General features: G+C 37.8%; 2 protein-coding genes across 2 annotated transcripts in view; one reads left to right on the plus strand and one right to left on the minus strand.

Moving 5' to 3' along the window:
• RNGTT (RNA guanylyltransferase and 5'-phosphatase) overlaps nucleotides 1-21,148 on the minus strand; it is a 221,505-nt gene that overhangs the window by 53,228 nt on the left and 147,129 nt on the right. The gene's annotated exons all lie outside the window — the stretch shown is intronic.
• LOC114895950 (methylglutaconyl-CoA hydratase, mitochondrial-like) lies at nucleotides 5,398-6,871 on the plus strand. Its single transcript, XM_029223624.1, has one exon. It carries the CDS (start codon nucleotides 5,456-5,458, stop codon nucleotides 6,473-6,475), a length of 1,020 nt encoding a protein of 339 aa, XP_029079457.1. The 5' UTR covers nucleotides 5,398-5,455; the 3' UTR covers nucleotides 6,476-6,871.

The raw sequence follows: 21,148 nt of genomic DNA on the forward strand, positions 1-21,148 counted from the left end.
GAAGGACACTACATAATGATCAAGGGATCAATCCAAGAAGATGATATAAGGATTGTAAATATTTACGCCCCCTACATAGGAGCACCTCAATACATAAGGCAAATGCTAACAGCCATAAAAGAGGAGATCCACAGTAACACAATCATAGTAGGGGACTTTAACACCCCACTTTCACCAATGGACAGATCATCCAAAATGAAATAAATAAGGAAACACAAGCTTTAAATGATACATTAAACAAGATGGACTTAATTGATATTTATAGGACATTCCATCCAAAAACAACAGAATACACATTTTTCTCAAGTGCTCATGGAACATTCTCCAGGGTAGATCATATCTTGGGTTACAAATCTAGCCTTGGTAAATTTAAGAAAATAGAAATCGTATCAAGTATCTTTTCGACCACAATGCTATGAGACTAGATATCAATTACAGGAAAAGATCTGTAAAAAATACAAACACATGGAGGCTAAACAATACACTACTTAATGATGAAGTGATCACTGAAGAAATCAAAGAGGAAATAAAAAAATACCTATAAACAAATGACAATGGAGACACGACGACCTAAAACGTATGGGATGCAGCGAAAGCAGTTCTAAGAGGGAAGTTTATAGCAGTACAATCCTACCTCAAGAAACAAGAAACATCTCAAATAAACAACCTAACCTTACACTTAAAGGTATTGGAGAAACAAGAACAAAAAAACCCCAAAGTTAGCAGAAGGAAAGAAATCATAAAGATCAGATCAGAAATAAATGAAGAAAACAATAGCAAAGATCAATAAAACTAAAAGCTGGTTCTTTGAGAAGATAAACAAAATTGATAAACCATTAGCCAGACTCATCAAGAAAAAAAGGGAGAAGACTCAAATCAATAGAATTAGGAAAGAAAAAGGAGAAGAAACAACTGACACTGCAGAAATACAAAGGATCATGAGAGACTACTACAAGCAACCATATGCCAATACAATGCACAACCTGGAAGAAAATGGACAAATTCTTGGGAAATCACAACCTTCCAAGATTGAACCAGGAAGAGATAGAAAATATAAACAGACCAGTCACAAGCCCTGAAATTTAGACTCTAATAAAAAAATCTCGCAACAAACAAAAGCCCAGGACCAGATGGATTCACAGGTGAATTCTATCAAACATTTAGAGAAGAGCTAACATCCATCCTTCTCAAACTCTTCCAAAAAATTGCAGAGGAAGGAACACGCCCAAACTCATTCTACGAGGCCACCATCACCCTCATACCAAAACCAGACAAAGATGTCACAAAGAAAGAAAACTACAGGCCAATATCACTGATGAACATAGACACAAAAATCCTCAACAAAATACTAGCAAACAGAATCCAACAGCACATTAAAAGGATCATACACCATGATCAAGTGGGGTTTATCCCAGGAATGCAAGGATTCTTCAATATATGCCAATCGATCAATGTGATAAACCATATTAACAAATTGAAGGAGAAAAACCATATGATCATCTCAATAGATACAGAAAAAGCTTTTTACAAATTCAACACCATTTATGATAAAAACCCTCCAGAAAGTGGGCATAGAGGGAAATTACCTTAACATAATAAAGGCCATATATGACAAACCCACAGCCAACATCATTCTCAATGGTGAAAAACTGAAAGATCAGGAACAAGACAAGGATGTCCACTCTCATCACTATTATTCAACATAGTTTTGGAAGTCCTAGCCACAGCAATCAGAGAAGAAAAAGAAATAAAAAGAATCCAAATAGGAAAAGAAGAAGTAAAGCTGTCACTGTTTGCAGATGACATGATATTATACATAGAGAATCCTAAAGATGCTACCAGAAAACTACTAGAGCTAGTCGATGAATTTGGTAAAGTAGCAGGATACAAAATTAATGCACAGAAATCTCTTGCATTCCTATACACTAATGATGAAAAACCTGAAAGAGAAATTAAGGAAACACTCCCATTTACCACTACAACAAAAAGAATAAAACACCTAGGAATAAACCTACCTAAGGAGACAAAAGACCTATATGCAGAAAACTATAAGAAACTGATGAAAGAAATTTAAGATGATACAAACAGATGGAGAGATATACCATGTTCTTGGATTGGAAGAATCAACACTGTGAAAATAACTATACTACCCAAAGCAATCTACAGATTCATCGCAATCCCTATCAAACTACCAATGGCATTTTTCACAGAACTAGGACAAAAAACTTCACAATTTGTATGGAAACACAAAAGACCCCGAATAGCCAAAGCAATCTTGAGAAAGAAAAATGGAGCTGGAGGAATCAGGCTCCCGGACTTCAGACTATACTACAAAGCTGCAGTATGGTACTGGCACAAAAACAAAAATATAGATCAATGGAACAGGATAGGAAGCCCAGAGATAAACTCACGCACATATGGTCACCTGATTTTTGATAAAGGAGGCAAGCATATACAATGGAGAAAAGACAGCCTCTTCAATAAGTGGTGCTGGGAAAACTGGACAGCTACATGTAAAAGAATGAAATTAGAACACTCCCTAACACCATACACAAAAATAAACTCAAAATGGATTAAAGACCTAAATGTAAGGCCAGACACTATAAAACTCTTAGAGGAAAACACAGGCAGAACACTCTATGTCATAAATCACAGCAAGATCCTTTTTGACCCACCTCCTAGAGAAATGGAAATAAAAACAAAAATAAACAAATGGAACCTAACGAAACTTCAAAGCTTTTGTACAGCAAAGGAAACCATAAACAAGACAAAAAGACAACGCTCAGAATGGGAGAAAATATTTGCAAATGAAGCAACTGACAAAGGATTAATCTCCAAAATTTACACGCAGCTCATGCAGCTCAATATCAAAAGAACAAACAACCCAATCCAAAAATGGGCAGAAGACCTAAATAGACATTTCTCCAAAGAAGATATACAGATTGCCAACAAACACATGAAAGAATGCTCAACATCACTCATCATTAGAGAAATGCAAATCAAAACTAAACTACAATGAGTTATCACCTCATACCAGTCAGAATGGCCATCATCAAAAAGTCTACAAACAATAAATGTTGGAGAGGTTGTGGAGAAAAGGGAACCCTCTTGCACTGTTGGTGGGAATGTAAATTGATACAGCCACTATGGAGAACAGTATGGAGGTTCCTTAAAAATCTAAACATAGAACTACCACTCGACCCAGCAATCCCACTACTGGGCATATACCCTGAGAAAACCATAATTCAAAAAGAGCCATGTACCACAATGTTCACTGCAGCACTATTTACAATTGCCAGGACATGCAAGCAACCTAACTGTCCACCAACAGATGAATGGATAAAGAAGATGTGGCACATATATACAATGGAATATTACTCAGCCATAAAAAGAAATGAAATTGAGTTATTTGTAGTGAGGTGGATGGACCTAGAGTCTGTCATACAGAGTGAAGTAAGTCAGAAAGAGTAAAACAAACACCGTATGCCAATATATATATATGGAATCTAAAAAAAAAAAGGTTGTGAAGAACCTAGGGGCAGGACAGGAATAAAGAGGCAGACATAGAGAATGGACTTGAGGACACAGGGAGGGGGGACGGGTAAGCTGGGACGAAGTGAGAGGGTGGCATGGACTTATATACACTACCAAATGTAAAACAGATAGCTAGTGGGAAGCAGCCGCATAGCACAGGGAGATCAGCTCGGTGCTTTGTGACCACCTAGAGGGGTGGCATAGGGAGGGTGGGAGGGAGATGCAAGAGGGAGGAGATATGGGGATATATGTATACCTATAGTTGATTCACTTTGTTATACAGCAGAAGCTAACACAACATTGTAAAGCAATTATACTCCAATAAAGATATTAGAAAAAAAATGGCGGCATTGCTGGAAAAGAAAAAACGAAAGGAAATCTATTAGACCTTTCGACAAAAGTAAAGATAGGCAAATCTAATGTTCATTTTGCTTCAATTTCCCAAATACAAATATTAACAAATATCTATTCTGGAAAGAAAGCTGCAAAATTATTTCCAGAAAATTTTCTCACATAAAGGAAAATTAAAACTTGGCAGGTATTAGAAAGATTAATTAAAAGAACCTCATTCACCATCATTCACTGACGATATATCAGGCTCACAAAAAATTGCTTTAAAAGGAAATTGAGTGTATAATTATTTCAAATTAAAAGTTAAAAAAGGCAAAGGGGATGTTTCTAAAAATAAGCTACATAACTCAAAATTAACTGTTCTGTCTACAAGCCCTAATTACATTACCCACTAACTGATACACTTTTCAACTGCAAAAATACTTTGAAAAAACTTTCAGTATCATGAATACTGACTGACAAATAAAATCCCACTTCGAAGCCAATGAGCAAATTCTCCAAAGAGCAGACTACATCCAGTATATTTCATACTAGAAAAAAAGAGAAAGTAAATGCATCTAATATGGGGTCACTAGGGCCCTTCTGAATTTGAGAAAATGCACATTACTGAGAAGGCCTACATTATTCTTTGAGACTTCTAGTAGAACGTAGGTAAAAGCAGCATATGCCATTAGCCCCAGATGAAACTTGAATTAGCAAATGAGTGAGTTTATTATTATCCTTACAGACTTTTCATAGCCTACACTTTTCTGATTTGCTTTCTAAAACCTGGTATAGGAGTAACAAAATGCTCTAGACTTTCATGAAAAAAATGAAAAACCACCACCACCAACAACAACAATCGGATGGTTAAATGAAGAATCTGTGTGCCGGTAGAAATAAATACATTCCTAGCTCTGACAACTGAGAGGGTCTGTAATGACACCCAGCAGCAACAACCGTGCGGAGGACCTAGATCCGTGTTTCCAACCATCAATCTTCACCAGTTAAAAAACAAAAACAGGGCTTCCCTGGTGGCGCAGTGGTTGAGAGTCCGCCTGCCGATGCAGGGGACGCGGGTTCGTGCCCCGGTCCGGGAAGATCCCACATGCCGCGGAGCGGCTGGGCCTGTGAGCCATGGCCGCTGAGCCTGCGCGTCCGGAGCCTGTGCTCTGCAACAGGAGAGGCCATCCGCAACGGGAGAGGCCACAGCAGTGAGAGGCCCGCGTACCGCAAAAAAAAAACCCAAAAAACGAAAACACCTGGGCTCTTTGGAGAAAGGGCTGATTTCTGGACTGAGGGGGGAAAAGTATAAGAAGAGCCTGGAACATCTTGTGGTACTGGGAAGTAAGGAGATATGGAAAAGTGATGAGAGCATGCCAAAAAGACACAGATGTTGAACTGAAGGCGTTCCCAAGGACCGAAGCCAAAACAGTAAAATAAAATCATAGTGCTGGATTATAACCCATGGAGTAAAATATTCCTAAATCCTTAATAATATAAATAAGTATATGAGGAAGAGGGGACAGTGGTTCTTTCCATTTCAATCCCTATTAATGCACTGAAAAAGAATGAAGGAGAAACAATCAACATGGCGGCGGCGGCCGCAGCAGCACCCGGGGCCTTGGGTATCTTGCAGGCCGGCCGCGCTCACTTGGTGGCCGCTTGCTGTGCGCGGCTCGGCCCTGGGTGGAGGCTGTCCGGCTCCTGGACGGTCCCGCGGGTCGACCCGGCAACCTGGGCTCAGGGCTGGACACCCACGGCCGGGGGTGCGGCCTGGCGGAGGGGCTACAGCTCTGAGGTGAAGACGGAGGACGAGCTGCGGGTGCGGTATCTGGAGGAGGAGAACCGAGGAACTGTGGTGCTTGGAATAAACAGAGCTTATGCCAAAAATTCATTGAGTACAAATCTTATAAAAATGCTTTCAAAAGCTGTGGATGCTTTAAAATCTGATAAGAAAGTACGGACCATAATAGTAAGAAGTGAAGTCCCAGGGATATTCTGTGCTGGTGCTGACCTTAAGGAAAGAGTCAAAATGAATTCCAGTGAAGTTGGTCCTTTTGTCTCCAAAGTAAGAGCAGTGATTAATGAAATCGCTAATCTTCCAGTGCCAACCACTGCAGCAATAGATGGACTCGCTTTAGGTGGTGGACTTGAACTGGCTTTAGCATGTGATACAAGAGTAGCAGCTTCTTCTGCAAAAATGGGCCTGGTTGAAACAAAGTTGGCAATTATTCCTGGTGCAGAGGGCATGCAGCGACTGCCACGTGCCATTGGGATGTCCCTGGCCAAAGAGCTCATCTTCTCTGCACGTGTGCTCGATGGCCAAGCAGCCAAAGCAGTGGGCTTGATCAGCCATGTTCTGGAACAGAACCAGGAGGGGGATGCTGCCTATAGAAAGGCCTTGGACCTAGCAAGAGAGTTTTTACCTCAGGGACCTGTTGCAATGAGAGTGGCAAAATTAGCAATTAAGCAAGGGATGGAGGTCGATTTAGTAACAGGATTAGCCATAGAAGAAGCTTGTTATGCTCAGACTATTCCAACGAAAGACAGACTTGAAGGTCTTCTTGCTTTTAAAGAGAAAAGGACCCCTCGTTATAAAGGAGAGTAGAAGAAAGAGAAATCTTTAAAACGCCAGTGTAATAAATATACTTCTGGAAGTATCTTTCAGATTCACATATGCCTCAGCATCTGGAATCCCAGCGACCAAAGTGAAGAGCGAGTTATCCATATACTGAATTAAGTATCTGGAGTGGACCCCTATGTGTACTTGTTCAAATGTGTATTGTCATTTTCATTCAGATTTATAAAGCTAATAGTGTATACTGTCAAAAACACCAATTCAAAATTAGGTATACATTTTTAAATACCTCCTGCATACGAGGCTTTCTGTTCTTAAATTTTTTAATGTGAATAATTTATATATTGCACACGCTAGGAAAAAATATTGATTGTATGTCTCCTGTGCTACAGTATGAAAATAAAATTATTTCCATGTACCAAAAAAGAAAAGAATGAAGGAAATTGAAATTCACCATATTTGAAATATTTGCCGAATTGAAATTGAAAAACACCACAGTACCGATTGTTGCAGGCAAAAACCATTGAAAAATACTAAAACTACAAGAGGAAGGTAGGATGAGAAACCTGACATCTGCCTAGTCTCAAAATTTCAACCCAGAAAACACTTACTAATCATAAACATAGCAACTTTAAAATCCAGCAGACTCACTTAACCAAATAATCAAAATTACCAACATGAGCTCCCACCCCCGACATAATGCACCTAGAAGAGCACACTGTTGCTTTCGTGGTGTGCCTTCCCAAAAATACACCCCCCCAAAAGATCACACTAAGGGGCGTTCTATATAATAACTTGAAAAAGTGTCAAGATCGGGCTTCCCTGGTGTCGCAGTGGTTGAGAGTCCGCCTGCCGATGCAGGGGACACGGGTTCGTGCCCCGGTCCGGGAGGATCCCACATGCCGCGGACCGGCTGGGCCCGTGAGCCATGGCCGCTGAGCCTGCGCGTCCAGAGCCTGTGCTCCGCAACGGGAGAGGCCACAACAGTGCGAGGCCCGCGTACCGCAAAAAAAAAAAAAAAAAATTGTCAAGATCATGAAAAGTGAAAGTGAGGTACCGTCCCAGATTATATTAAGATTGTGTAAAGGAGACATGAAGCCAAATATAAAAGATCATAGGGTTGAATTTATGTAAGGTTCAAAACCAGGCAAAACCAAACCCTAGTGTTTAGAATTGCATACCTAAGTAATAAAAGTATAAAAAAGAGCAAGGAAGTAAAAATCACAAACTTACAGATAATGGCTATCTTTGGTGGGAGAGAGAAATTTGTGAATGAGAAATAGCATGCTGGAGGCATCTAGGGTGCTGGCAATATGATTTTTTTTTGTTCTGAGTAGTAGTTAAATGTATGTTGGTTCCATGAAATTTCAGTAAGCTGTACATTTATGTTTTATGTACTTTTCTGTATGTATACTTCATACTATAAAAGGTCTTAATATAAAAAGTCCAAAGAAAAAAACCAACATAAGCAATCAGTGAGAGAGTAAGAGTGACTCCTAAATGAGGGATACAGTATTAATTGGTATATTAACATATTTTAATATTCCTGTAAAAATAGATGAGTATTTTAAGAGATGAGCTTCTAGGGAATCCACAAGTCACTCATCCTCTTCTTAGTCCTAGAGCTACAAATTCTATGGCATAAATATAATATGAAAACACGGAACTCACATATCTGGGCATAATGGTTTTAAATAGGAAGGCAGTAAAATTAAAAAAAACAAAAAAAGGAACATAAGTGCATTAAAAATGTATAGACAAATTTTCCAGCCCCAGCCAAGATAAGATGGTACCTGAGAGAAGGGAAACAAATGAAGTCCTACCACTACCCCAGCCTACCACCTGGAGCCAATAAAGACTAACATATTTACTATCTGATCCTTTGGAGAAAAAAATGGCCAGTCCCATTTCAAGACAAATGAAAGCATATGTCTACGAGAAGACTTGTTTCCAAGTCTCACAGCAGCTTTATTTATAATAGCCAAAGATTGAAGACATCTCAAATGTCCATCCATACACAGGTGAACGGATAAGTAAATTGCGATATATCTATACAACAACAGGCTGCTCAGCAATAAAAAGAAATGAACTGATACATGTAACAACATGGATGAATCTAATGTTGAAAGAAGGGGGGGCGGGGGAAGACCACCACAGACACATACAGTGTATGTTTCCATCTACATAAGATTCTAGAAAATGAATACCCCAAAGCGGTGGTTGCCAGAAAAGGGAGTGAAGGGTGTGGGAGGAGAGAGGGAGGGAGGGATTAACAAGGAGCAGGAGGGAATTTGGGGCGGGGGGGGGGGGGGGGGGGGGGGGGGGGGGGGGGGCGGCTGATGGACACAGTCATCATCTTATTCCGGGAGTGGTGATTTCACACTTAAAAATCAAATTGCACACTTTAACTAAGTGCAGGTTATCATATATCAAATACTTCCCAATAAAGCTGTAAAAAATAATGTACAAACTTCATCTTCAAAGTTTTGCTAAATATATTAAAAAAGGAAAGTACGAATGTTCACAGGCCATATCACAAACTGGGCCTACAAATAATTCTAAATCAACCCACCCTGACCATTCTAAATGGAGAGTTGGTTTATTATTTTAAGACCTGCCTGTGTAAACATGAAGCAAAAAGTCTGAAAAGTGGTTTTTGACAGGGAAATCATCAAACACATATAGCTCCCCACCTGGTTTATTATCTACTGGTCATAAGAATTATTCTATAGCTTACTTTTAACCTACAAAAGAAGAGAGGGGAGAATGATTTATGTAGGGATTAGCCTCAAATCTAAACATCTGAAATTACGTGAATCATCATCATATCCATAAATTTTCACCTCATTGACTCCAAGATGTATATGTAAAGCATATTTGTTAAAAGATTAATAAATAAAATAAATGAATAAAACTTTCATTTCCTGTATTGGGAAATTCTGAAACTTATTTTATTTTTTCCCTATATTTTTGTTGTACAAGTTCCCCTTGTATACTTCAGACAAGACTCTGTGACATCCTCCTTTTCCCCTGGGAAAATGTAGGAACATTATGCTATGGGGCCATTTCTGCAGAAAAAGTACAAAAGATACTGTGGAGACAAGAAAGAGGGAAATTTAAGCTGAGTGGATATAATTCACAATTCCATTTTTTTCTGTCTAAATTATAGCACCATGTCACGTTACCAGCTATTTAAATAATAGCTATGATCAATCAAAGAGAGAAATGTTTTTTTAAATCACAGACCCCAGAATGACTGAGACTGTTATATTCCACACTGAAAAGAATTACTTCAAATCTGAATTTCAGCTTCATAGAACTCTCCACAAACTGCTGACACATGAACTGCCAAAACTACAGAGAACTGCCTAAGTGTCTCACTGATAGAATATACATTATATTGATCTTCTCTTCACTATTAATTTTAATTTGAATACTCCTCTAGTAAATATTATATATGCATCCCTTTTTTAAAAATATAGATTTTGGTAGGTATTGAATTAGTATTTTTTCATTGCTAGGTACATATTAGCTATCTTTATTTTTTAAAGTACGGTTAAGTCCCCTACATAGGAACCTTCAAGTTGCAAACTTTCAAAGATGTGAATGTGCATTCCATCAAGTCAGGCATGAGTGAAATTGCAGCTTGCCCTCTGTCTCCTATTGCTGACGATCTCTCAGCTCTACCATCTCCCACCTCCTCTCCCTCCTCCAGTCGGTAACTCTTCTTGCCTGTTCACTCGATGCCAGCCCCTGGATGTCAGCTGTTGTACTGGACTACTGTACTTTTCAAGGTACTGTACTGTAAGATTTAAAATGTTTTCTTTATTTTTTTGTGTTTGGTCGTTTTTTATGTATTATTCGGGTGAAAAGTATTATAAACCTATTACAGTACAGAACTATATAGCCAACTGTGTTAGTTGGGTACCTAGGCTAACTTTGTTGGGCTTAACGAACAAATTGGACTTAAAATGCACTCTCGGAACGGAACTCGTTCGTATGTAGAGGACTTGCTGTAGTTAATGCTTTATCATTTTCATGACTCTACTTATAAACATGAATGAGCCTATTTTGAGTTAACAGACAATTCCTGCCTTAATTCAATCAGCATATTCTTTTGTTCAAACAGAGTAACTTAAACTGACTGGTTTAGTTAGCAAAGCCCTTGAAGGAAATTCTTACCTAGCTGAATAGCTCATGTAAAAGAATTTGAACTGTAACAATTCATTTTATTCTTTATTTTGATATCTGTTCAAAACACACTGATAACTAATGATATAGTAGCAGAATTGTTTTTAATTACTTCAAATTTAAAAATGACCAGAATACCATATTGCACATCAATTATTTTGCTTATAAATCATTATATTTACCCTTGACATATGCCTTGATCAATTAACAAAAGTTAACATAATGCATGAGACAGCTGAACCTCAGTAATGTGACAGCTATAATCTAGTCTAAGTATATTCAAGACGAAGTTCCAGAATCTCATATGCTGGGCTGACAATAGGAAATCATGAGATATCCATAAGAAAGACATCACCGGATAGTGCTGGCAATGCTATAAAGCATGATAATTTTAACATTTCTTAAAGCCGTGAATATAAAGTAAATGTTACCAAGCTGTCTAGGACCACATTTTATAAATGACTGAAAGACCCTCACGCCCTCACGTCCTTACAGTGAAACTAATTCAATTATTTCCAAAACACAAGATGGAGGTTATCTAATAATCACAATACTTTTCCATTCATTTTTTCCACTCTATTAAGTGACTGATGTGAATTCTTGAAGTGGGTTATGGTCATTACAACCTTAGAATATGCTCAGCAAATCCATGAGGGGTAGTCAAACAATGTTATCTTTTTCCTCAAATAAATTAACCAGGCTTTCAGAAAGAATTAAGCAGTGTGGAAGTATAAGCACATAGTTATTTCATACGGTTTTTTTAAGATGTAGTTTTAAAACCCATTCCTTGTCACCAATGTCATAGCAGCATTATTCACAATAGCCAAAAGGTAGAAACAATCCATATGCCCATCAACAACTGAAAAACATAATGTGGTATATATCTTGTTTATGGAATATTATTCAGTCTTAAAAAGGAATGGAATGCTGACATGCTGCAACATGGATGAACTCTGAAAACATTATGCTAAGTGAAATAAGCCAGTCACAAAAGGACAGCTATTATATATTCCACTTATATGAGGTATGTAGCAAAGTCAAATTCAAAAAGACAGAAAGTAGAACAGCGGTTACCAGAGACCAAGGTGAGACAGGAACAGGGAGTTATTGTTTAATGGGTACAAAGTTTCTGTTTGAAATGATGAAAAAATTCTGGAAATTGACAGTAGTTATGGTTGCACAACACTGGGAATGTACTTAAGGTCACGGATTTGTACACTTAAAAATGGTTTAGGGCTTCCCTGGTGGCGCAGTGTATAAGAATCTGCCTGCCAGTGCAGGGGACACAGGTTTGATCCCTGGTCCGGGAAGATCCCACATGCCATGAAGCAACTAAGCCCGTGCGCCACAACTACTGAGCCTGTGCTCTAGAGACCACGAGCCACAACTACTGAGCCTGCATGCCACAACTACTGAAGCCCGTGCACCTAAAGCCCATGTTCCGCAACAAGAGAAGCCACCACAATGAGAAGCCCGCGCACCGCAACTAAGAGTGGCCCCCGCTCGCCGCAGCTAGAGAGGGCCCACGTGCAGCAATGAAGACCCAACACAGCCAAAAATAAATAAATAAAATAAAATTTTTTAAAAAAAGGTCTAAAAGGTACGTTCTATGTTTTAGAAAGCCCCAAAAATATCCATTCCTAAGACACAAGTCTCTCAACAACTTCAAACATTTTTCTCTTCTTGAATCCCACAGAGACTGTTCCAGACCTCCTCCTTTCTCTAAATCTCCCCAGACCATCCCTTTCTCTTCTCACTCCAAAAACCACTTTTATTTCTCATTGAGTGGAGAAGATCCAGTCTTGAGGTACAAGTTTCTCCATCTTTCAATTCATCTGTATTTCTATACATACATCCTTAGCTTTCCTTCTCATTCCCTTGCTAAAACTATCCAGCCCTCCACTTACTTGATACCTTCCCAACTTCAACACTTATTCTTTCTCTTCTCAAAGACCTGTAATCTTTTATTTTCTCCCACTCTGCCAGTTAACAAGGAGGGTTACAAGGGCAGGAACGGTCATTCTGAAGTTGAGTCAACTAAAAATCACTACAGAATGGATAAGATTTGTGGAAGTAATCTACCCTGAGATAGTTGACTCATAGATGAAGATTTCTAGGTCCTTTTTGTTCAGGCTGTTATGGTGCTGTGGAAAGGGTGGCTGGAAATCACACTGTATGTCTGATTCCCAACTGTGGTGCTTGTTTCCTGTGTAACTTCAGGCAACTCATTTAACTCCTCTGTAGCCTCATTATTTTGTTGGGCAAACGGTTATGACTTAACTCCACAGAAATGATTTGAGGATTAAATAAAATAATGTATGTACTTAACTAACATTTGTTCAGTCTAAATCAGTTGAATACACTGAATGACCAAAGCATATTTCCAAAATACAGGATGTCTTAAAAAGAAGAAAAAATGAATTGCCTTGTATGAAATATTGAAATTTAATGTTAATGACAGATGAGAGAGTTAAAAAGTATAAATCTGTCAGAATGTATATAGTCAATGCATGTCTACATGTAAGAAAAGAGGGAGAAAAAGAGGCAGATAGTCAGAGGAGAGGATAGAGACTGACTGACAAAATTAGCAGAGAGGAGTTATCTGGATGCTAGAAAAGCATGTACTACTGTGGAAGACCTAATTTTCCAAGCTCCGGATGAAATATCCCTCAAGATAACCTAACCCTTTTCCTTCGATCACACAGTCACAAAACGATCTTCTAAGGGTTAAATAACTTTCTGAGTAGTTAGAAATGAGTTGCTACAAATAGAGACCTGAGTATGTACATATATGTGTGTATTTAATGCATATGTGTGTACATACACATCTATATGTAATGATATACAGTTGACCCTTGAACAATACAGAGATTAGGGGCACTGACCCTCAGTGAAGTCAAAAAGCCACATATAAGTGGATCTGAGCAGTTCAAACCTGTGCTGTTCAAGGGTCGACTGTATTACTATAAATTAGCGCTGATGGTTACAAAGCCACGAAAACCATAATAATTATAGTTGTTACTTACTGAGACCTTCAGTGTGCAAGGCCCTGTGCTAAGCTTAATTCTACATTATATCGGCCTTCTCTCTGGTATTAATTTTAATTTGAATACTCCTTTAGTGTTAGGAATTTAGGATTGTCATTTAATCTTGTCAAAGAATCCCATGTGTTAGGTACCATTATTATTCCCATTTAATAGATTTGGAGGCTAACAGAAATTACTAATTTGCCTGAGGACACACAGCTTGTAAGAGGTCGAATTGAGAATCAAACTTCTCTTCCTCTGGCTCTTTGTTCTTAAATCTCACTTCTTAATAATTAAGATGTTTGGTTAAGGATAATTACTCCCCACAACATGATCAATGCTGAGTGATAAAATCAGTGTGGGGCTTGCAAAGCTCTGGCCAACCTCTTCAGGTGTGCGGACAACTTCAGCCAACATGGCCTACTTCTTTAAAAGGAGCAACAGGGGGAAAAAAAGAAAGTCAACAAGGGAGGAAAATTAGCTCAATCCTCTATTCGATCTTGGCTCTTCCTCATCTTCTTTCTCTTTATGAAATTGAATCATTTATTATACATCAATTATTTAGAGTACATGCCAGACTCTAGGCCAGGTATCAGAGACATAAAGATGATCCCTGCCTCGGGAACTCATAGTCTTAAAGAAGCAGCAGGTTTGAAGTAGTTAAACTACAAGAAACGGAGACAAACTGGCAAATTCTATAACAGACCCATGGGAATTATGTACTGTAGTAATCTTCTGACTACTAAAGACTTTTAAACCCTGAAAGTAGAGGCTTGCATGTTAAGTGAAAACCCACACACTGGTCTTCAGGGACTTCCTTTAGGCGCATGCCCTCAAAATATGACCCAACACTGGAACCACTGATAAAAGTTTTCAAGACTCTCTTATCAAATGCCGTGAAGTGTAATCTTATAACATTTTATATTATAATCCCAAGCCTCTAGTACAGTGCCTGACACAAGGTGAGTGATCAATGGTTGCTTGGTAAGTAAAAAAATACAGGAAAAAAAAAAACACACAGGAGAAAAAGAACAAAACAAACAAAAAACAACACATACCTCCCTAAGGAAGAACTAACCACTGATACTAAAACACTGAGAAATATAAGGCAGATATTAAAATAAATGGATATTAAGTAAATTTATATGTAGGTGAGTTTGCCATAAAATATTTTGATATGCACAACCAAAACTGACAGCTGAAGTTCTAGCATGATCCAAACAGATAGCTTACCTGGTCTTGGGAAATTTAAAATAGGATTTCTATAAATGAGATGACAGATGAGGCATAACAGGAAAAAGGAAGAGCTTAACAGCTTCCAAAAATTCTTCTTCCGTCTAGTTTTAGAAAAATAAACCTGAGGTATTCATGCAAAATTTTTAAATGTTGCCGTATTACATCCTTAGCTAGGACTAATGCATCTGAAAGCACCTGTGGCATAATTGTCAACAAATATTGTCTTGTAAATGTTCTGATTATGACTAGTAGGGCCCAAGTTAATTTATTTCTAAGATCAAACCAATATTCCACTTCATTTCCTGATGTCTGGTTATTATTATAGAAGTCACAAGTTCAGAGCCTCCTTTCACTTTCTAGCAAGTGATACTCGAAACAATTTTAATTTTAAAATAGCCTCTTTCTAAGACTAGAATTTCTGCATCAGGAGTGTGATTTGATATGTGAATTACTGCGATTAGATTGGGAAAAATGGGAGAGCAGAGGAGGAAGGAGAAGTCAGGAGAACAACATAAGAGATGCCAAGAATAAGACTTCAGTTAACTGGCCAACAGAGATTTAATCCACAAATACTCCTTGTCTCCAAAAACATAAAAGTTGTTCTCATGACTTTTTTCCTTAATTAAGAAGAGCAAGGCGGCGGCACCAGGCAAGCAGCATGAGGCAAGTCTTCGAATCGAATCGATGTGAACATCAAGTATGTCATGAATGCACTGAGATGCCCTTTTTGGGGGGAGGGAGAGGAATAGTAAGTCTGCTTTTGGTGGTTCTATAAGGTAAAGCAATGTGTTGCCTCTGAGATCAGATTAACTTTACAAGGAAGTGGAGATGTCTTTACATTTTATTTTACAAGGTACAGTGTTTATAAGAATAACAATCTTTACCATCAGAAAAAAACGCACAGCTAATGAAAAGGAAAAGACACTGTGGATTTATCTATTATATGTAAGAAATCTAGAGATGGCTACAAAGAAATGTTACTATATATGAGCAGCAGCACTGACAGACTTCCTGTTAGATGGCATGTAAGAAGGGCATATTAATATGACTCTGTAATTTAAATGGTTCCAAGCAGCAAATTGAAAGCTAAAAAAACACTTTCAACTACTACTGGTTTTTTTTTTTGCGGTACGCGGGCCTCTCACTGTTGTGGCCTCTCCCGTTGTGGAGCACAGGCTCTGGACGCGCAGGCTCAGCGGCCATGGCTCATGGGCCCAGCTGCTCCGCGGCATGTAGGATCTTCCCGGACTGGGGCATGAACCCGTGTCCCCTGCACTGGCAGGCGGACTCTCAACCACTGCGCCACCAGGGAAGCCCCAACTACTACTGTTTTTAAGTAGAATTCTACTACAATACCTGAAAATGGCAAGCACATTTCAACTATTTTATAAGGTAAAATATAATTTAGTAAGACAAAATCAAGGTAGCTTAAAATAAAGTGAAATAACTCCATATGTGTACAAGACACAAATAAAAGTAAAATCTAAAGGCATACAGCTTACTGAGGAAATTAACTATTCTGTAAGTACTTAAAATTTCAAGTTCGTCACTCATTAGAGAGGTGCTCAAAAGATTAAGTATGGCAGTCTAAAGTGAAGACATACTGAAGAGAAATGGCAAACTAGATTCTATTTATGTGCTACTGCCGTAACTAAAATCATCCAAAATACTTTGCTTCATTTTCTTCTTAGAGTACATATAATATTGTTTATAAACTACCTACCAGTGTTGCTTATAAAGTATCTACCAAATTTGTATTTATTGGAAGTTTTAACCATAGTTTAAAAGCAACCTGACAATCAAAGTGAAACTCGAATGATGTAGTTACTCATAACTATGAAGAGCACAGTACTTTCAATTATAACCATTCCAGGCTATGAAAAACACTATTATAAAAACAAACCCATACATATAATACAGCTTGAAATGAAATTTCTAATGGACCAAGCGTAAACTGACCACAAACAGGATAGTTCACTTCAAGCTACGGATTCTTCACACATCTCTCTTAAGGCAGGGAGGGGAGAGTTGTTGGGTGCTAGGGGCACTGTGAAAGGAGAAGAATCCACTGACACAAGGACTCTTTATGAGACAGAGTTAATATATTAGAAATAACATTATTTATAATTCCTTTATAGGAATATTTAATATTTTAGTGTAACTTTTCTTCTCTTTTAATTAATATTTCATAACTCTTCCTTCTCACTGCTCTTCCCCAAAAGGGTGTTTTGCAGAAATAAATGAGGAAACAGCCATCATGCTCTAACAAAAAAAGGAGGCAGGAATAAAGAAGAGAAATTGATGCTGATTGCAATAACAAACAAATGCAATGAATTAAATTGACAAGAAGTTCTCATGCAGAAATAAAAGTGCAGGAAGACTTGATGCATACAGTGTCTTTCCTCAGAGAAAGTGACATGTCATCATTCATATGGGAACATGGTGGCAACAAGTTTATATAGTTAGATGTATAAAAGGGAAGAGCTGAAAAAGCTTCAATATAAAACTTTGCTATTAAGGTGCTTAAAATCGAAGACAAGGACTTAGATTTTATTCTCTGATTGCCTTATCACTCAGCAATTGGAGGCCTCTGCTTTCACCAATTCTGCCTCTTTACTCTCTTGTGAATGTGCCAGTCATCTCCACCTGAAATACCCTTCTATCTTTTTCCAATACTACCCATTTTTCCAGACACAGCTTCAGTGCCATCTCCTGCACGAAGCTTACCTTGATTGCCCCACCCTCACTGATTTATCATTGCTCCAAATTCTTCTGCAGCATCAACAACCTGTGCCACACAGTTTGGTCCTTATTTATATATTGACATACATAGTTCACTGCTGTTTCATGTGTTTGTTTTATCACATCTATATTATATTATAACTTCTTGTGGAAAAACAACATTTAGTATTTCTTCTATACCCCTCACATTGTTTATCATTGTTCCAGGTAATTAGTAAGATATTCCATAAGCATTTGTAAAATAAATTATAATAATGATCATACTAACAGCTAATATTTATTAAGTTATGTGTACCAGACACTGGACTTCAATTAATTTAATCTTTACAGTAACTCTATGAGGTGTGTTATAATTCATATTAATGATATTAATATTAACCCCATTTTATGAGAAAAGTTAAAGTTTAGTAACAAACAGGATCATGGTAGTGAGCATGCATCTCAAAGAAATATGCTATCTAGAAAAGATATGAAAACTAATACAATCTATGAAAAGTGTCCTAAGTAAAAGAGTAGGGAAAATAGAAAGGCTAACTACCCAGTTAATGCTTCAAATTCTCTAAACTGTTAGGGGTCCTCAGAGTCAATACCTCTATCCCCACCTGGAACTCACAGGCAAGTGCCACACAGTAGGCACACAGTAACCTTGAACAGGTGAACTTCCTGTTATAAAAAATACACTTCACAGCCTCTCTCACATTAAAAAACTAAATAAGTAAACTGTATGGAATCCACCATTCTCTCCCTAATTTTATTAGAATAAAATAGTTATTACTGAAGAAGGAAATGACAGTGGTCTTATTTAAAAAATACTAGAACTTCCCTGGTGGTCCAGTGGTTAAGAATCCGCCTTGCAATGCAGGGAACGCGGGTTTGATCCCTGGTCAGGGAACTAAGATCTCACATGGTGCGGGCAACTAAGGCCGCACATCTCAACTACTGAGCCCACAGTGCTATCGAGCCCGCATGCTGTAACTAGAGAGAAGCCTGCACACTGCAACGAAAGATCCTGCTGCCGCAACAAGGACCTGACGCAGCCGAAAATAAATAAATTTTTTTGAAAAATAAATAAAATTTAAAAAAATAAAAAATACTAACTGTCCCTCTCTGTTAAGCTCACTGCCCCCCAGCAGAATTCAGAACTTGGTCTTAATATTATCAAAAAAAAGATCTCCAGATTAAAACATTAAGTTTTACTTAGATAGAACAGTCCCTTGTTCACTTAGGAAGATAAAGGGTCAAGTGTGATAATTTCAAGAGTCCTCTGGGGAGATGATACTTCAATAAATAAATGTGTAATATATATGTGACATATAACAAATATAAATTATACATATACACAATACATCTATAATATAAAGTAATAAACCATGTTTACCAAATCAGATATATAAAAGATCACTGTTGAAGCAAATATGATTCCAAATTTACCTTTTCTCTCCCTGAATCCTCTTTAACTAACAGTAGATTTAGGCTAATCTGTGGATGACTAATCCTATAATAAAATATCTGCTATGTCAAAAGACAGGATGCTACACAGAAAACAATTATGAATAATGAGTAAACAAATTAAAAACATCTAGCTCAAAAGTAATGACCACAGAAACGCTATCTAAAGAGCCTTAAACAAGACAGAAAGACTGTGATTAATCCCATACATCCAGATTCTATTTCCATCAATCAGTTCACAACGGTTGTTCTAAGAATAGGGAAGGTAATAGAGGGCCTAGAAGTATGGCTGATTTACCAGAATCCTATGGGATCAAGAAACACATTTTACATTAAAGATTTTTTCCTCATAAAAGTTTGCTATTCTGCATTTGCAAACTGTTAGACCCAAGAGACAAAACTCCTACCCTCTAAGACTCAATTTTTTTCCTCCAGTTACAATTTATTTTAAAGAATTAAGAATGGGGTTTAGTTTTGAGTGGCTATTATTCTACGGAAATAAACTTTTCACAGTCAATTTTTTAAAAATACATGTAGGAAATCAATGATACTCTACTATGATTTGTGAAAATTTAAAATGTAAAATGTCTAGTAGCACAGTAGGCCTTTGCCAAGGATAAAAGATGCCAAGGTAAGAATGTAATGCTTAAAGCCTTCTTAATTTCTAACTTTAAAAGATATACATGCTGTGTGTATAGAACCAGGTAACAAGTGTTTCCAAACCTTGCTACCAATACTCCAGCCAAAGGAGACAATATCAAGCATCTTTCTTTCCTATGTTTGATCTCATAAAGGATATAATATCAGTAAGAGAAGGAAAAAGGCTGCTCTCCATAAACAGTACAGGTATTAACTCTTGCTATTCCTCCTCCCTCACAAAATTTGCTAGGTAGAAATCCATTTAGGAAAAAGCAAACCCAGTGGTCATATCCTCTAGGTTCTTCTATCTTAAAAGTTTGAATTATATATTTTCTCATTCTGTCAAATGTTACGACCAATGAAAAATATTTTCAAAGCACTAAGTTAGTCACAGCTATGAAAAAAATTAGGAATTACACCTGACATATAGGACATATAAGATGCAAAAGATCTATCTTATATCTACTATCTTTGTACTTCATAAAGGTGCTGACTGGCTGTGCTAAAAAGAAATAAAGGCTGAACATTGTTCCCACGTTTCAGGGAACAAGCATCACTTGATTTAAGCAGAGCTAGATCTACAACAGAGTGATTTCACCAAAGGATTAAGAAAATTATTATAGTGAGCTCTTTATGACTTCTTAGCGGAAGAGAAAAGAGGGTAGAAAGGGTGAGGGAGAGGACAAGTGAAGAAGTCTGAGGGTTTTCATTCTTTCAGGCAAGGAAATGGGTAAGAACTGTTCTCAGAAGAGAGTTAAACAGTTCTCTGAAATATGGAGCTACAAACTAGGTGAAATCCTAGCTGGTATCACTTTACCTTAATTTAGAGATACTTTGAAGGCAGTCATTTTCCAAATCATGACAAATGCTATTATCTAAAGCATTCACACCCTCTCCAACGTACAAAAGGCCTTCAAAGCCATAGGTACTATGTTTTACGTTGGAACAATAGACTCTACCCTCAAGAATATTAATTTTTAGTGAAAGACACCAAAAACATCAAGCTCCATAATTCAATACAATACGCTGAATACACAGAAGGACCAAAGGACTCAGGCTCCACGGGTCCACCAGATAAGACTTCATTTCCCAGTAAAATTTGCTTCTCTTTCTCATGTTTTTTTTTTTCTTTCTTTTTTTTTCCAATAGTACGTTGGAATTGACACCATATCAATACATATTGTAATTTAGGTTGAAGAGCTTAAGATTTTCCTGGACGAGGCAGGAGGTTCCAGTGAAGGCAGGGTTGGGGGAAGGAGGTAGCCTTTCAGATTGTGCAGTCCAAGAGCTCTCTCTTCCATGCCACAGTGACAAACTATTTCTTTCAAATCCATTTTTTGCATCACTGAGTACAGGAGGGCTTCTGCAGCCAGCACAGTTCACCCTAGTTGCCTGGTTACCTCAGTGACCACTGTCCCAG

Source organism: Monodon monoceros, unplaced genomic scaffold, assembly GCF_005190385.1.
Source record: "Monodon monoceros isolate NGI ecotype Baffin Bay Population unplaced genomic scaffold, NGI_Narwhal_1 Super_Scaffold_15, whole genome shotgun sequence".
Classification (NCBI taxonomy): domain Eukaryota; kingdom Metazoa; phylum Chordata; class Mammalia; order Artiodactyla; family Monodontidae; genus Monodon; species Monodon monoceros.